General features: G+C 39.3%; 1 protein-coding gene across 2 annotated transcripts in view; it reads left to right on the forward strand.

The window, feature by feature from the left end:
- gfra1a (gdnf family receptor alpha 1a) overlaps positions 1-19,351 on the forward strand; it is an 81,306-nt gene that overhangs the window by 47,508 nt on the left and 14,447 nt on the right. For both annotated transcript variants that reach the window (XM_053620353.1, XM_053620354.1), the window contains 2 exons: positions 14,852-15,203; positions 18,362-18,471. In XM_053620353.1, the coding sequence (XP_053476328.1) occupies positions 14,852-15,203; positions 18,362-18,471 (462 nt within the window). The remainder of the gene's footprint in view (positions 1-14,851; positions 15,204-18,361; positions 18,472-19,351) is intronic.

Raw genomic sequence — 19,351 nt, forward strand, 5'->3', positions numbered from 1 at the left:
CTTTTTTTCTCTCCATTCTTATCCCTAATTATAAGGTATGATATTACAGAGGAATTTCCCAATATGTTAATTATAGTTGGATTTATGTTAGCTAAATATTACACAGCAAAATAGCATAAATGATGTACTATGAAAACATTTGAAACGTCTAACAACATCGAAAGACTAGATTTTTGGTTGTATTATGTATGCACGTGTAACTATTTCAAACAACAACGACAAATCACTAAACGAAGCCTTGTTTGCGTCAATAAACGGACATTTTTGAAATAAAAGTTCTAATAGGAAAACAGCAGTAAGAATACCTGCGATCCATTTAAAATTGAGCAACGTCATGAGCTAAAGCTGTGGCTCGGAACTAAGTTCAGATCTACGCAATATAGAGAAAATACTTACGATTATATTCCTACGTAGAGCATTTCTGATTTTCATCGTAGTGACACGGTTAAAGATCAAAGGCCAGCATCATGGTGATACAAAATTATTGGTAGAAATGAATTGTGATTATTGGATCGTGTGGACTCTGCGATTCATTCAAACACAGAAAGCATTTATTACATCATGCAGTGATGGATTCAATGGCTTATTTATATATTAGAAGCTTCTATGATAAGCTGATATCATAATATACAATACACTCCTTGCTGGATTATATCCTATTTGACTCAGTAGTCAATTTAGAGCTATAAACTGAAGGTCCGGTGACATTCTACTGTAGGATAATCAGGAGGTGTGTCACTGCTTTCATTCCATGGCTAGCTTCTTAGAATGGATTGATCACAGGGCATTGAAACAAATTTCTAGTCCATGAAACATTCACACAATATGATTAGACCCCCCCGCTTCACCCCCACACACACACACACTAGTGCTTCCAAATAATTACAGGGGAAGTAATCTGGCAGTAAATGGCTCTGGAACTCCCCTGAGATCATCGAGTAATCTCATTAGGGGGGTAACGACCTCGCTGGTTGTCCCTTTACCCCTCGCGGAAGAGGACAGGATGTCACAGAGGTCGTTTTTTCACACCGCCCAGAACTTCTTTATTACGATTCCACTGGTTCACGCTTCAAGATCGGCCCGTGTTATTCGGAGCAGGATTTGAATTTGTTCGAGTGTGATTCATCCAAACACACAGAAAACACTCGTTTCTGGATGTACTACACGGTGGAGATATGTTTTCTCGGTTGTCCGTGTATCCGTTCGTCCGAGATTCCCAAGAACGAGCGATTGAACGTTTATACGGTTTATGTACAATTATCATTGTACCGGCAGATGAACTAAACAGATTTTGGAGTTGATCAAGGTCACAGCAAGGTCAAATGTCGGAAATTGTTTTTCTTTAAAAGCTTCCTTCTTGTCCGAAAGCTATTTTAAGGGTACTTCAGGCGTACAAATGAGTAACAAGAAGGACTAGACTTGTTGGAGTCTGGAGTTCCGGTCCATGTTGGTGGAGTTGAGTTGTACGTGTTTATTGATTTATTGCGACCGTCACCGTTTTAAGAGGTGGTTCAAAGTTGAAGTCTCTGGGTTACTGATCACATGGTTGGGGGTTCAAGTCCCAGCACTGCCAAGCTGGCACCGTTGGGTCCTTGAGCAAGGCTCTTAACCTTTATAAATATCATAAATAATCCGCACAGTAACCCTAAATCAGATCCCATCCAATCAGTATTTTACTCACGTACCATGATTGAAACACAAAATTTAAACACAACAGTCCTAATTGTCACAGTACTTACAAACCCAAGTTGTGAACTAACACACAAACTCTGTGGATCCAAAAAGAAAAATCAATCAGTGTTTAATTTTCACACAAAGCAGCACAATGACCTGCCAAAAGTTGTACTCTCCTGGGACAGGCACTTCCCTGCAATTAAAGCAAGAGTCCCACCCACATTCAATAATGTAATACTCGACACTTTTTACGTGAAGACAGTTTGGAGCGATTTAACAACCATTTGCTGTGTACTCTGCTGTGTAGTCTTCAGGGGACTCGAGACTCCGAACATGAGGAGAGAAAGCACCGAAGAGTTTAATCATGTAATCTTATTAAATAACCCGAGTATGTCTTACCAGCTAATATGAAGCCATTGACGAACTGAAATTAGGTTTGGTGAAATTTGCTCCGGACCTTCACGAGTCGTTTTATAAAGTGCAACAACGAAGAAGTTATTGGCAAGACTTCGCGATGCATGTGTGCGGTTATAGAAGAGAACCGGGAAGTAAACAGGAAATGACGAAACAGCTGATTAGAATTCTAGGGACAGTGACCTCTGTTGGTGTGGCTACACTGAAGACTCAGCTAGGATTTTGAATTCAGAGATTTCGCTTCAGGATTTCCAGCTTTCCCACATTTGATCCGGATTTGATCTCCGTCTTGATTTCTTTTCCCTTGACCTTAGGCATTGACTTCTTCCCTTCCTTTTCATCCCTGCACATTACGCACGTTTATCCCCCGTACAGGACGGCACACTCAGCTCTTCCTGATGGCCATGCATCTCTGTCCGCAAAGTTACCCAGCTTTACATGCCAGGAATCCAGGAGCAATAGTCATCCATCTTTGGCGTGTTGGACGTTGCAGTCCACAGAGAACTGGGTCACATGCACTTTTTAAGTTTTGAAGACACAACTTGGAAAATGAACATCATCAATCAAGGAGGAGAGTTCACGGCACTTTGTGAATACAGCTCGGCGCTGCCATGGCCAATTAGAAGGAGGAACACTGCTGCTCGCCAAACACAAACGAACAACGATGTCACCAGGGAATAACGCGCTACCTCACAGCTTTTCTCGTAATCACCTCGCTAAGATTGTCTGTTCCAATGCTTCAGCTTAGCCATTGAGTCGGGGCTTAAAGTCTGCTACCAGGACTGTAAGGAATAAAACATGACAGTGTGCCGTTATAAGAAAATAATCAATGACGGGATGGAGTTACGATGATATTGATTATTCTCCAACTTCAGCACATTCTGAAGAGGATACATTTCTTGAATGCAATCATGCTAGTAAACACGATGTCCAGGAGTCTGTGGAAAGCCATTTGATATCGCTGTGGCAGAATTCTGGTCAAAACCCCGATACAAACCCTCCCAGAATTTGTAATGGTTTTACTGGTTATAATGGGAATTGTATTGATTTTAAGAGACACTGTAATGGTCCCTGTGGGTTTCTCCTGGTAATCTGTTGCTTTCTATTGGTGGCATGTTATGTCTAGTGGACACCATTAAGGACCTGCTTCCTTAATACGTCCTACTACGCGATGGAAACCATATGGTAATGGTTTTAATGGTTAACAGCTGATAATCTGTAATGGTATTTGTAGTGGAAACCATTAGACTTTCTGTGATTGTTTTGTTGTTGTTGTTTATTTTAGCAGGGATATCTTTGAGTGCGTGTGCACGGACACTCAATCTGCCAGCTGGTTTGATTGGTTTACGTTATTATGATGTTTCATGTGGTCTCAGTGAGTCAATAATTCCCCAAATGAACAGATTTCCTCTCACTGACACATATACATCCTATATGAGCATGCACACGGGTGTCTGTTAGAGATTTCGTCTCTAAAGTCACGCCACCGACCGTCTGCGCGCAAGAGTTCGGACAAACAAAATAAATACGAGTTTTCTTCTCGCTACTCTTAAAGACAGCTTGCGCCGAATTCTTTGGAATTAAAAAAATTCCCATCGGAGTGCCTTCGTATGGAAGCGGGTTTGATCGACGTGGCTCGGTGTCCGTCGACGCTCGGCTTTTGGCTCGACCTCCAGCGATAAGGCATGAGGACTGACAGGTGGTCCGAGTGATGACGGGGTGATTGACGTGTTTGTGTGAGTGTGGGGAAGGGAGGGGAGGGGTTACGTCCATGGTATTGGCAATACTAAAAAACGAGTAGAATTATACATTCATGTGACTTCACTCTGAAATCATTTCAGCTGTTGATAGCAAACTGAGGTCTAAGTTTCAAATTGATACCCCATGTAACGCTTTTATTAAAAGAAAAAAAAAAAGACAACACGCTGACATGAAAAGAAAGACAATTGTTGATTATATTTATTTATTTATTTATTTATTTCGCTTTACTGTGTATTTGACCAGGACGTCGAAAGGACAGTTTGTTGTAGCTGATCAATCGATCGGATCCTGTTAACTGTGGAGATTAGCGAAGGTCGGAGAACGATAAGAAAGCGGTCGATATTAAATCAGTGTAGACTCTGTCCGTTCTCTTTTTGTCACCGTTATCCGTAGCGATGGAAAGGTCAGAGAAGAACAAAAGGACATGTACCACAATTTTACATATACGTCCCATGTCAAATTGTAACTTACGTTTGTTTATTTAAACCAAAACAAGACATTAAAAAAAAGGCTTTTTGAGGACAGTAAGGACTTTGTTAGCAGTATAGCCTGTAAAATCACATCTTTTGGGTTTATTAAAGCCACTCCAAGTGGAGGAAGAGGGGAAAAAAACGATAAAAGTGTTAGAAATGCAACAGCAGTTTATCATTAAAACTTGTATCAAGTATTTAGTTTAGTCTGCAGAAGAATGTCTAAAATGTCTGGTTTCCTTACACGCGCCTTGTGAACGTCGCGCCTTGATCGAGTTGCTAGGTAGCTGTGTGTCCTAGCGGTCTTATAGCCATTGCACAGATACGCAAAAGCTATAGAAACAGCTATAAGATTTATAGTGGAAGTATTTATGGAGGACAATATCACGGTTTCACCAGGTGAAGTGTTTTCCCGGGCTGACTCATGAATCGTACGTTGTGATTCAAACAGAAATTAGCATACATTTGTGATTTATTTATTTATTTATTTTTGCAAAATGGCTTCAAAAATGGTGTAACCATGGTGCATCACAAATGTCACTGTGCTGCATATCTACATGATACTGACCGAATGAATGGTCTCGTCTGCGTCGTGCCCCATCACTCCATCTACTCTCAGCTATTTCTGAGTACTGTTAGTTAAAAAAAGACACACTAAAAGTAGTTCTGGGTAGTAGCCTCAGACTTTCGCACCCTACTCTAGGTGTAGTTGGAGCAGACTGTGTGAATGAAAGTGGCTAATGATTCCCTTAAAGTGCATTTGTGTGATTTAGTGATGGTGTCTGTGCTGCACGAGTGCCGCTAGTGTACATTAAATCTGTATAATGGGTTTGAAGCGCCTGCCCCCCCCATCCCCCCTCCCCCCTCACAGCCCACGTCATGCACGGCTGAAGTAAGCGACGGTTTGGGACACACAGCCTCATCAATCTGGGGCCGGAGCGGAATGCTGCCTGAGGGTGTGTGTGTGTGTGTGTGTGTGTGGACATTATTAAAGGCCTGCTGCAGCCGTATCCTCACACAGCGCTCCCAGAGGAGGCTTCCCTTACACACACTCTGAGCATTTGAGCAGGAAACATCCCCTTCATGAAGTCAGCAGTGCAATGTAATATATGAGCAGGACAGTGTACACACACACACACACACACACACACACACACGTAATTCTATCTTTGTAAAGCATATCTGTTGAGCTGTGTGTAGCTACAGAATACTAAGACAACGCTGAACACTAATCCGTACATTGTGTCAACCTTTATCCTCAATACAGGAAAGAAAAATGTGTGGCTTTTTGTGTTTGTAACTAAACAGCTGACTAACTACCTAACTATATAAATACATCAGTTGTTCTTCTGTAATGAGCCATACTGTTTATTCTCAGCATTCTGATCTCTTTGAGAGAGACAGAGAGAGACAGAGAGAGAGAGAGAGAGAGAGAGAGAGAAGGGAAGTGATAAGTGAGAGGACTAACCACACACACACACACACACACGTTTTATTAAGAACAATAAGGAAGATGCGAGTTTTATTATAGGTTGAGAGAGTACATGAGAGAAAATGACAGTACAGGGAAGTGTCCAGTGGCAAATGAGATCACCACACACACACACACCCACACACACAATTATTTTATTAGGGACAATAAGGATGAGGTGAGTTTTATTAGGTGGGAGAAAAAGAAAGATAGTGGAGGGAAGTGAAAAGGGGCAAAAGAGAAATGAGAGACCACACACACACACACACACACACACACACACACACACACAATCTTATTTGGGGAGATCAAATCAAAGTTTGACAGATGATAATAATAATTATTATCATTATGGCCGTGTGACATGGCTGAGAACTGGTAGATCAGACTTCATGTGGCTTTTCCACAAATCAGTAGCAGATTAAACATCAGGCTTCTAAGATACGATTTCAATACTTCGATATTTGATACCACTGAATCAGCTATATTAGTCAATCATTTCAAGCAAACTGGATGGAACTTAGCGAAAATCAAGTAACGTCTGAATCCGAGAAACTGCAGTGGGCATGCTGGGTGTTTTGGGGGAAGAGATGCCTTCACATTAAGGATATATACTGTATAACGGCTCACTCGTGGATATGAATCTGAACCATCAAGATAGACAGATCCGATCTCAGTAAAAAAATCTGAATTGCGTACAAGACGACGTAACGGGAACGCAGCCTTTACATTTTCAGCACGAAAGGTCTTTCTCTGCATCGTGACATCCAACAGTTTTGATTTATCGAGGTCAAGAGAGGAAAAAAAGAGAGAGAATAACTGTTGCAACGAACGTGTTAATGTTAACTTCTACAACGTTAAATGCAGCGCTAAATGGATAAAAATGAGAGTCTTTTTCTTTAATAAATTAAAAAAAAAAAAAAAGCATAAATCTACTTTGTGGTAATATGATTATATATTGTATATATTATATATATAATGTAAATACATACTGACTTACAGTATATTGTCATTAAAATTTTTTATAAAGATGTGTTTTCCGAACGCTCCAGTAAAACCCTCAAACCTGCAAAACTTTCCTCATGAAAGTGTGATAGAGAGAATTTTCAACCCCATGGCACACTTTAGCCCAATAGAACGGTGAAAACCAATCCGCAAAACAAGCCGCCCCCCCCCACCATCATTTCTGCTCCATTACATCACACTTCTCCAAACACACTCATCAATTCATCAACACACACATGGGCACAAACAAATCCGCCATGTTTACTCTGCATGGGACGTAATCTGAGCTGTTAAAGTCCATCTCTTTACACACACACACACACACTTTCTCATCCCTCTCTCATTTCCATTAGACTTTTTCTTCAGGAAACCACCGGCTAATTATTAGCGCAGAGCATTAGCAGGGCGGATAGTGGAGCAGGTCTGTTTACACAATAATTAGTCTCTGGGGCTAATCTGAATCTGACCTTTTTTACCTCAGCGAGATGACGCAGAGCAAGGAATGGATGTGTGTGTGTGTGTGTGTGTGTTTATGTGAATGTAAACGACCAAACCATTGCTAATTTCTAGTGACTAGCTGTTTGCTAGCATGAATTTGCTGTATTGTATACTAGCATAGTAGCACTGCATTGCACACATACAGACGCACACATTTGTCTTACTGTCGTTGTGAGGACCTTCTACTGACATAATTATTACTGCAGCTAATTAATTCCATGCTGCACCTACACACACACACACACACACACACACACACACACACACAGTGAAACTTGAGAAGAAACTTTTGCAATTTCTGGTATCTTATTTGCTGTTTAGTAGCATACTAGCAATCTATTACACACACACACACACACACACACACACACACACGTGTTAGACTCTAATAATGCCTGCAATTCAATCAAACCCTTGACCCTAATACTATCAGACGCAACAGGGCCAAACAAAGCTGCAACTCCCTGCTCATTTCACCTCGTACTTTCCCCACGAAGCCCCAGGTGAACCTTTTTTTGATTGAGATTTAATCCCAGAATAAAACAGCTAACATCTCCATCAAACTGGATGACAAGGGCAGAAAAGGTTTTATGGCTAACATGGGCCGTCTTTCATGTCGCGCATTAGCGTAACGCTAGCCCTCCCTGGCAATATAATCCGTGCCGTGTTATTTCGGTTCGGCACGACGGAGACAAGGTCGTTATTCAGACACATTCCCACGATAATTGAAAATTAGAGACGGAGGAAACAGGTGACGCTAATCGATTTGAGGCTGTGTCAGAAACTAGAGCTGCTGTGCGGGGGCTCCGATTGCAGCGACGTGAGCAGATGGCCTCGTCCGTTCGTCCGAGCGTGCACCCGTGTCTGTGTGTGTGTCACACGTGGCATCTTCTGTGAAAGGCTACGAAAGGGTCGTCTCCATATACGTGTCAGCACGTGCTGAATTTATATGTTAACAGCAGTAAAGATAATAATAAGAAGAGGAGGAGGAAGAAGAAAACTTTATTTATATAGCATCTTTCATATATTTTAAATGCAGCTCAAAGTGCTTTACAGTGTAAAATACATACAGGAAAAAAACAGAAATACACAAAATGGAGACAAAAATAAAATAGTAAAACAGAGTAACAGGAAAAAAATAGAAGGATAAAAAGAATAATAATTTAAAAAGGTTTTAAAAGAGGATATAAAAGTCATTTAAATGTAACAAGTCAAATAATAAATAATTAAGCTGCTTTTTTGTAGTTTTTTAATCAGTCACGACGATTGTGTTTCGGTAATCTGTTCTAGATCTTCACCACTCATACTAAACATTCCTACCTGAAATATAGAGAAAGCTAGAAGACCAACACCGAGTATAAACAACACAATCCACGGTGATGAATTATCTCCATGTTCGTCGCTAGCTAACTCTGTCTGTTGTGCATCACTCGGACATGCTTACTTTGTTCCCATGACAACCAGTATCCCTCTAATGCAAGTTCTTACATTTACATAAAATATATTTATGTTGTTTTCTTTTACTTGAATTAGTTCTAAATAATACAAATATATAAAACTTTTTTTTTTTTAAATTAGGGATGGGGTAGTTGGTAACTTGTTGCCATATGGCAACAGTGTGCAACGGTGGAAAGTGGAAAGCATCATGCAGTCAGGAATAACAAAATGACTGCATTTTTCATGCTATAAATTTTTGCCACCTAGTGAGCAGGTAAAAGTTATATCGTCTAGAAAAAGAATTAAAGTTGGAAAGAATATTTGGAGGGATTTACTCATTCAGAATACATACAGAAATTAGATCCAACATGTTTTGGGTGAAGTATCGTTTCAGTTCTTTCTCTTGAATTCTTAATTTGGTGCACTAGCAAAATGTCTGAAGTTGTAACAGTTTGTCTTACTTTCAAGTTAAAAAAAAAAAAAAAGAAAAAAAAAAAAAGAACTATACTATTAGAGAAGCCTGGTGTCTTTTTTGCAGTGTAAGCCATGAATGCACATACCACAGTTCCATTATGGCATGTTGTTGATGGTTGACATTTTACCATTTAACAGAACACTCAAAATATATAAACTTGTATAAATGACAAAAAAAATAACTAAATGTGACCTTATCTCCGATAGTGTTGAAGTTTTTTCATTCAAGCATTTTTGCCTAAATATTGAAAAAATTCATGAACTTTTGAGAGTCCTCCGATGACGCCCTTCATCATGCCACCTGGTCATGTGACATGGCGGTTTTTGTTATGTCAAAGTTAAAGCCCCCTTTTTCCACTTACATGGAAAATAATAGTTTTGTCTTAATGCCCATCATAACACTGGACATAAATGAATTGTTGCCATATGCTACAATCTGAGCAAACAAGTCTGCGCACTCGGCATAAGAAGAAGTAGTTTTGGGAAATAAATCTGTTTGAATAAGTTTTAGTAACCTTTGTGAACGTGCGAGTACACTGTAGGTGTATTTGTGTAATCTCGGCACAATTTCCGGTCTTGAGACACACAACCGTTCCATAAAATGTTTTGTTCAGTCAGTGTGCGCTTGGATACGGAGGTTAGAGACAGAGCCATCTGTCTGCTCACACACAGTGAAACACAAGCCCACACAGGATTTAGGTATGACTCGCACTCTTTATGAAAAGGCAGACAGCTGCGTATACAATGTGACACACACACACACACATATTTATGCACCTATCACTTAGGTAACACACACACACACACACTCTTCTCTCACATACCCACACACTTGATGCCCTCAGCATATGTTCAGTCTGTTAGGTGTAGGTGTGGGAATGTTTGCCACTTTGCTAGAACTTGAAGGTTTTCCTACACTGCAGATGTGTGTGTGTGTGCGAATGTGTGTGTGTGTGTGTGTTTCAAGTTACTGACCAGACATTAAGCAGAAGAGTCTTTGTGGTGTGCTCTTACAGCAGCCTATAAAATGGGCAGAAGGTCAAAAGGCAAAATGACTGCTATTGACTGAGAAGATTAATACCTTCAGTATCTGTGTGTGTGTGTGCGCGCGCACGTGTGTGTGTGTGTGTGTGTTACTAGATAAGCTGTAATACTAATATTACATTCTTATACTAATAAGACACCAAAAATGGTGTATTTTTTAAAAAATTCTATTGTTACCTCCAACAAGAAATTCGAGGAAATTAAAAACAGCTATTATTTACGCTTCGACATCGCTGTGAGAAGAAACAAGACTGCTGATCCAACTACAACCATCACTATAACTATAACATTACCCGATTTTAACTACGATCGCTGCAGCCAGGTTTCTGAGGGATTGTAGCTGGAAATCTTTAATGCTTTGAAATGGTAGTGAAGGAAATTCTTTGCCATTCTTAGTAATGATGATCACTATAAGTTTATTATATAATATTATACATATATAACAGAATGTCCCAGAATTGTGTATACTCATGTTAGCCTCATTAGTGTCAAATACTTGGGGGGTGTGCCGTTATAGGAAAATAATCAATCAGTGACTATGTGGTGCGATGTGGTCGAGTTACTGTTAGCACTCCGAAGATGGCTGTTTTCCCATAAAAGCATATCCCGAAGTGTTTTATTTTATTTATTTATTTATTTATTTATTTATTTATTTAAAAAAAAAATCTTCTGTCCTGAAGACTTTACCATGTTGGAAAACTCTGACTACAAAGTGCAGACACTGGAGACTCCTTCCAAAAATGCTAAATAAAAACATTGCCTAAGAAAAAAACTGGATATCTTGAGTACAAATATATGCATACATATGCATATACGTACGTACACATATGGCAGCACCATGCAGTGAAGGGATATGACTACACAAGCAAAAAAAAAAGGCTATATATATATTATACATACATATATATATATATATATATATATATATATATATATATATATATATATATATATATATATATATATATATATATGTGTGTGTGTGTGTGTGGAGTGTCTGACATATCTGTAAGTTGCTATAGAAATGATACATCAGAATGCGCACATTAATATGAAGCCTGTACTTTGCTTTGCTGACCAATCGGAATCAAGAATTGAACAGTGCTACACTAAAACAAGATTGCCATGGTAGGATTTCATGCGATAAACCTTACTGGCGTGTTATTTCATCAGCTTAGGTCCAAGCTCGCAGAAGGTCCATACTGCAGAAGGTCTGTAGATGGGCTAATTATTGGCAGAGATAATTACCAGTGCTGTTCCAAAGTGGGTCTGTTTACCTTATTATTAGCGACTGTGTCTTGTCTGCATCATCTACGTGACCTTTTTAATCCCACTAATATGACTCAGGGCCAGTATTACAGTAGGTTACCTTTTAATTTAGTGTGTACGATTAGCATCAGACCGTGTGCATCAGAAGGTTTGCTAATAGATGAAAATGTTCGCCATTTTATAACGGCTGACTGACCTTTTATCTGCTGCACAAATACTAGCACGCTATTCCTCTATCACAACAGATACACTCCTACTCTCATCAGTGTTAGGTTCTAATCGTGGCAACGGCTTCACCTCAACAGTAACCAACACAACAGTGGCGAATCAAGTCATGACGCTCTGCTTGTTTTGCTTACAAGGGTTAGCAAGTTTTGTGGATGACTTTTGATGTTATAAGTACTCTTCCCTTCAGATTTAACCATTTCCTGGAGAGTTACATTGAATTGTATCCATATTGGACTGAGATTCGAGACGATCGCTTCATGCTAGGTGATGCCTAAGGTCCCCGCAAATAAGACAGCCAAAGATGACTTTATTAATCCTTTAATTTGCAGCAACAGAAGAAAGAATACAGAGTTCTGCTTAACAACGTAAACAAACAATAGCTACATTTACATGCAGCCTAATACAGTAATCCATGACTAATCCAACTGATCCGACTACCGGAATAAAAAAAACAACAAAAAAACGCTCAAATCTGAACAGAGTGGACTTAATGAAGCCAATCTGAATGGAAGTTCTATCTGATCCAACAATATTGAATATGTTCAACTGAAGAATAATTAGTATGTAAAACTTCAAATCTGTTTTTTTTTTTTTTTTTTAAACCACCAGAACTGTTGCATGTGCTCTTCACATTGCTGCACATTGCATACTGTCTCTTCTGCTCTTGCATCATGCACTCTAAACTGGGAGATTACCAAACCATTAATACCATGGACAGGATTTAATAAAAATGCAAATCAATCCGTGGTGATGGGAGAAAAAGTTTGGCAACTGTTTGAAATCGCATACTTCTATTACGTATATACACACATATACATACATATACATATATATATATATTATATATATATATATATATATATATATATATACATACACATACATACATACATACATACATACACACACACACACACACATATATATATATATATATCTTGTTATAGATTCTTTAAACTATCATCAGTAGGACTGCCTGTGCATTTGTAATGAATTGGTTTTCCGGGGTTTTTGTTGTTGTTGTCGTCTTTCTACAGTGTTGTTGTTGTAGCCAGTTATACATGATATCACTCTGGCCAGAATTTCTACATTTACTTTGGGGATTCAAAAAAGCAGAAATGCTTGGATTCCTAACCACAAATAGTTGTTGATTGTTAGGATTTGAAATTGCATATCACTTGATGATATTGGGGATTGGGGGAAAGAGAGAAAAAAAAAAAAAAAAAAAAAAAAAAAAAAAAAAAAACCCGTCCAACAAGGGACCGAAGTTCATAGTACAGATTTAAAAAAAGAATCCAAAAACATGTTGGATTAATGCTTCAAAGTAAAACGATTCTGCACACGCGTCCTGTTCGATTCGAGATACAAGACCGAAAATCGCAAGGAAGGAGCTCGGCCAGACTATGTTTGTTTGCGATGACGCGTGATTTGCTATGGGAAATAATATAGAAACAAAAAGAATGCCAAGGAACGAATCTTGACAAATAGTACAAAGCAATCAGCACATGTTAAGACCTACAACCCTTAACATCTGGTTCCGTGGAAGAGAATGAAGGAATTTTGGGTGTCATACAGTTTATAATGACTGATCTACAGTAGAACCAGCTCGGGCAGCCTTTAATTGGGCCTGAGACAAATATACAAACAAGCACATCTTTTCTAGCCAGCTGTGATGCTGAAAAATGCGCACGGCCCATCGACCAGCTCTTTCAGACACTCTATCTAGTGCTTATTGGCCCTAAAGTGGCACAGAAAACATACACACACACACTCACTCATACACATGCTTATACAGCGTGCACACACACACACTTCCACTCTCCAGCAATCCTGCTCTCTGCACTTTTTTTAATTGGCCCTTATTAAAAGCCAAACTGCTGCTGTTGCGCCGCATTTCTGAAAAGTCTCCAGGAATGGTAATTAATGGCGGCATCTGTAAGAAAGCGGGCAATTAGTGGGAGCTGACAGGCGAGGAGAGTGTGTGTGTGTATTTGTGTGTGTGTGTGTGTGTGTGTGGCTGGCATCTTTGATGACTATGCTTTTTGTCCGAGGACGTTTGTTTAGCCTGCAGGGCTCTAAATGGATGGTTCGGTTTGATTTAACGCTACTAAAAAAAAAAGTTGTACTTGACAGGATTTCTATCAACCGTATTGACAGAGTTGTAGTAAAGATTGTTAATTTATATGGCAGTAAAGAATACATACTGGAGCAGGATGGAGAAGGAACATTTCTGTACATCTTAGTCTCTCACTTTCTGTCTGGCTGAATCCCAAATCATTTTGAATGCACTTCGGAACGTGCATGACTCAATACCTTATTGTGTCAGATGAGATCCAGAATCTTTCCCTTCGCCTGAATCCTGCTGGATATGTTTTCAGCATTTCGTGCGCTATGCAGTGCCCTATACCCTTTTCCTAACCTGTAGTGCACTTATATAGGGAATAGGGATGCATTAGGAATTCATTTTCTCTCTCTCCTCGCCTATCTTGCTGTCTGAATCACCTTGTATAGGTGTTCGACTTGATTCCTTGAACTTTCGCACTTTTTTAATGCTCCAACCTGGAACTGGAATGTATTTATGTCATGAGACCACCATCCCCACAATGAAGCATGGTGGTGATCGCATCATGTTGAGACATGCTCACCCCTGGGGACTAATTCCCTCTTTACCTGGACATTGACTTTTATTAGACAGCCTCCTCTAGGCAGAATCACGGTTGTGCCAGATTTCAATAACGGATTTAATGATGCTCTGTGGGATTTTCAAAAAAATGAAAGTCTATTTATTTATTTATTTTTTTTTAAATAACAAAACCTGACAGATATAGATATAGATCTAGATATATTATGTAAATCCACACATCTCTGGTGTGGATTAAAACACTTGTGAAAATGGAAGTGTAAATGCGTCATTGAACAAACAAACAAAAAAATTAAATAAATAATAATAATTATTAAAAAAAAACTTCAAAAACACATCTGCTGTGAATTGGCCTTTAGAACGCTGGAAGCCATTTTGGGGAAAAAAGGAAGTTATTGCTTGTAATAGGATATCAAACACCAACATGTAATCCCTTCTTCTTTTCTTTTCTCCTTTCTACTAAAGGTGACCCTGCTCTGGCCAGGGAGAACAACTGCCTCAACGCAGCCAAGGCGTGCAACCTGAACGACACGTGTAAGAAGTACCGCTCGGCCTACATCAGCCCGTGCACGAGCCGGGTCTCCACGGCCGAAGTGTGCAACAAGCGCAAGTGCCACAAGGCTCTGCGTCAGTTTTTCGATAAAGTGCCTGCCCGACACAGCTACGGCATGCTGTACTGCTCGTGTCCTCCGGGGGACCAGTCGGCCTGCTCCGAGCGCCGGCGCCAGACCATCGTCCCCGCGTGCTCCTATGAGGACAAAGAGAAGCCCAACTGCTTGGCATTGCAAGTCTCCTGCAAGAGCAACTACATCTGCAGGTACACACCTGTCCCTACTTCATTCCTGATCATACAGTAATTATAAGGTCATCTTTAGAAAATTTGAATCTTAAACTTCTATAAGTTGCTATAAATAAGGATGTCTGCTAAATGCCATACATGCAAATGCAGGCATCATCAATTATTATTAGTAAGCGCAATCTCTCTTTTTTTTTTTTACTTTTATTAGTGAATAATGTCGTCACCTTGTCCAAGTATGAGTAGATAATAATTAAAAAAAAAAAACAGTTTCTGATAAATGATCAAATAAAACAGGTAGTTGGGCTGGGTAATATAACCACATATCAATTTTGTGATAAATTATGTTGCAAAACCCTTTTCTGAGATAACATGGGTAGCGTAATACCTTTTATTTATTTATTTATTTTAGATATACGACATTACGTAAACAATAAACAGGCATTAGTCTGGCGATCAGCAAAGCACTTAGACAGGGCAAATCCAAACGCCAAAAAAGCAAAAATCAAGCGAGATCAAACCCAGAATACATCAGTCCTTCCAAGATTTTGCGATCGTAGAAATGAAGTAAAATCAAGGAAACTCCGCAACATTCGTTTCTCAAAACTACCGCAGATTTCAGACGAAACGCGTCATGTGACGCGCGTTCAGCCAAAGCCCTCTTCGAAAAACACGTGCGACGAACACGAGTACAGCTAAACGGTCTCATTTACCAGCAAACATCACCGTGAAAGACCGTGCGGAACAATTCCGTGCGATTGCGATTTCCAGTAGTATTGTATGGACTGGAATACACGATACACATGATAAAGGCTCGGTAATGGTACTATTTTCCTTTAACAGCACGTCCCAAGATGTTTTTTAAAAAAAATTGTTTTTAAATGCAACAATTTGTTATATGAATATCATGATGCATATCACATATCGTAGAAGTATCTTTAAGTACCGTATGATATATGATACGATATAATATTTTTGTCGTATCACCCACGCCTACTTTGTAATACTTTCTATAGGAACTATAATTTCGCAAACTCGATGAGAATCCCTGCCACTGTTGTCTTAGCTCTTAGCATGAAGTGCTACTCCACGGCAGCACACATTAACACAAGACAGCGGTGTAAAGCGGAGGACTTAGAGGTGCTAACAAACATCACACCCACACGAGGAGCCGAGACTCCCAGGATCCCAGCGTCTGCGATTACGCACCATCACCAGCGGCGACAGCTAGTGTTAATCCTCTATCTGCATTTCTGCTGGGAAATAAAATGCACATTAACCCAAAACACAGAACATAGACAGGACAATTACCATGATTAGCGAAGTGTAGCAATAAAGCACGAGCTCTTAAATTCATTTTGCAGTTTGGAGCGCACCCCGAAGTGCTGTAAGTGGCTTGTTAAGGACTGATTAAGGCGCTGTGGAGGTGGGATCTCAAAGTGTCACAGCACTGAGAAGTCTGAAAGCTGAGAAGGAAAGACAGGAAGAGAAAATAAAAAGAGGGATAGGTCCTGCTCCTGCTCAATTAGAGCACGGCTATATGTGTGATCACCTGCATACTAGGTGTTCACACACACACACAAATTAACAGAGAACAATTTGGACTCCTGCCCCTTTGTACTTCCATCTTTTCCTCACTCTTCTCTCGCTCTCTGTTTATCTCTCGTGACTGCATGTTTTTCTACAGACGGTTGGAAGCAATTTGAGTTTCAGAGGTTACTGTAGGAGGTCTGATGTGCAGCACGCAGGGGTTCGCGGTGTTTTCTGGAGATGGATTGACACCTCCAGTCTCCCGCTAATCCCACACCATATGCCGAAAGCAACTGCGCACCGCATTAATTTAGTTTCTCCTCCTCTCTGCTTAGCAACAAAGCACTGCTGAGATCATTTAGAAGATGCATGCATGTGTCAGGGGTGTGACGGTATACCAGTATAATGGTATACCGTGGGAAACAAAAAAAACAAACAAAGATGGGAAAGATTTACACAGATAATGTAATGGTTTCTTAAAAGGAAAAAAAAAAAGCGCAGAAAATCGCTGAAATGTCTTTCACTCATTACTTCATACATTAAAGGAAAACTCGAGCATTTTTCAACATGACCTTTCTTCACTGCATCTGGATCTCTTGAGTGTGTGTGATTAATACAGATCATAGCTTCAGCAATTTCCACTATCTTTAGAAAGAAAAACTTGTTTACTTAAAGCTTGCTTGTAATGGAAAAAATAATAAATAAATAAATCTTTGTAAATTAAGCTCTAAATCTGTTAAATCTGCTTTTTTTCAGAGACTAATTATTCTTTTAAGGAGGAATAATATATAGATGTAGAGAGATTTTTGTTTCTTTTTTTTTTTTTTTTAAATATATATGTATGATTTTATAACATGTTAAATAATGTAATAAATATAGCAATTTTATACTATTTCTATATATAATATGTTTAGATTTTTGTCATGTTTTATATTTTCTTCTTTCTTTTTATTGCTTCAGCATTGGAAGCAATGCAGAAAACAACTTTAGAAAGACTTCTCATGTCTGTACTATCCTGAAGCTTTCATTATTAGAGTATGACGAGAAGTTTCTAGAGTCGAATCCGCGTCATACAGTCGTGTATTTTAAACACGAGGCGGATAACTGCTCTTTGACTCACGTCATTACATGGCGAGTTTCGAGTCGAGTAACGTTTCCTCCGTGTACCGCCAATCGAAATTCTCGTCCGTCGTAAATCGGTCGTACGCCACGAAAGGAAATAAACAGATTTTTATTGAAAATGCTCAAGTATTCCTTTAACTTAAACAGACTTTATGGTCACGGAACCCTATTACTACGCCGCCGCAACCAGAGCCAATAAAATACGGCTGTGGTTAAGACTAAGACTGGCGATAGTGCAACTTACCACAAAACAAAGGATTTTAAAAATGTTTCGCGACCAACAAACAGAACCCGTAAAAACAGATCCATTTATTTATTTTATTTTTTTTAAAAGAGGTATTTCTACATTGTTTTAACAAACTACCAAAGGATGAGGTCCAACTCCATTAGGTTCCGTAACTTGCCACCCCTATTGAGCATGTTTGGCAGATCTCGGAATATTCCAGTTAAAAATAAATAAATAAATAAATAAATAAATAAATAAATAAACAAACAGCATGTTTCTCGTGAATTTCTCTGTGTTTCAGGTCACGTCTAGCGGATTTCTTCTCCAACTGTAAGGCTGAGCCACGTTCTCTTTCTGGCTGTCTGAAAGAGAGCTACGCTGATTGCCTACTCTCCTACTCGGGCCTCATTGGTAAGGATTTGGCAAGGGACTGTAATAAAACTCATTCTGAGACTGAGACACTTCATTAGTTCTACTGAGGGGTAAGAAATATCCAGTGTGTCGAAAGTCGACGCAAAATTCTCACCAGGTCTAACTTTTTAAATATGTAAATCGTTCAAGATTAGTTCAGTTGACAAGCTATAAAAACATGCCACCGAGTGCATCATCAAGCATTTAAACGTGCATGCGAATTAAAAAAAAACAAACAGCATCGTTCAATAAAGCATGAGAAACAAATCGAGCAGAAGATGTTGATAGATTTTCAAGAACAGCAGGTCTGATAGTAGGTCCAGCTGCATAACAAATCAATACACATTAATATGCTCGTTGGAATGCGATATGATTATCCTTTCTATAGTAAGCACTTCGAAAGGGACTCGTATGGCGTACGTTCCAAATAAACTGTTTAAATAAACAGACGTGAAGCTGCTCCTTTACGTGTGTGGACACAGGAAATTCTCCTTATTAACTTCACGAGGAAAAAAACACAAAACAAAAAAAAACAGAGAAACTGGTGGGCTGGTATAACATAAGCGTTCATACCTTGTTTCACAGATGTTCTACAACATTCGATGTTAAATGAATGAATAAATTGATAAAAAAAAAAAAAAACCACAAAACTTCGGATTGCTGACAAAATCGCCGTGGTATACGACGGATAAAACCGGCTGTTGTTGGAAACCCGTTGAAAATCGCCGATTACGTTCCTATATAAGCACGCCTGGTTCGTGATTCGTAGTAAGCTTAAGAGCAAGCGTTGTGACTGTACCCTAGCTACGCTAGTGGTAGTACTAATGCTCCAGCAATAAACTTCCAAATGGCGTCTATTCATCTTGGTCATCACAGCTGG

The sequence above is a fragment of the Ictalurus furcatus genome, chromosome 3, assembly GCF_023375685.1.
Source record: "Ictalurus furcatus strain D&B chromosome 3, Billie_1.0, whole genome shotgun sequence".
Taxonomy (NCBI): Eukaryota; Metazoa; Chordata; class Actinopteri; order Siluriformes; family Ictaluridae; genus Ictalurus; species Ictalurus furcatus.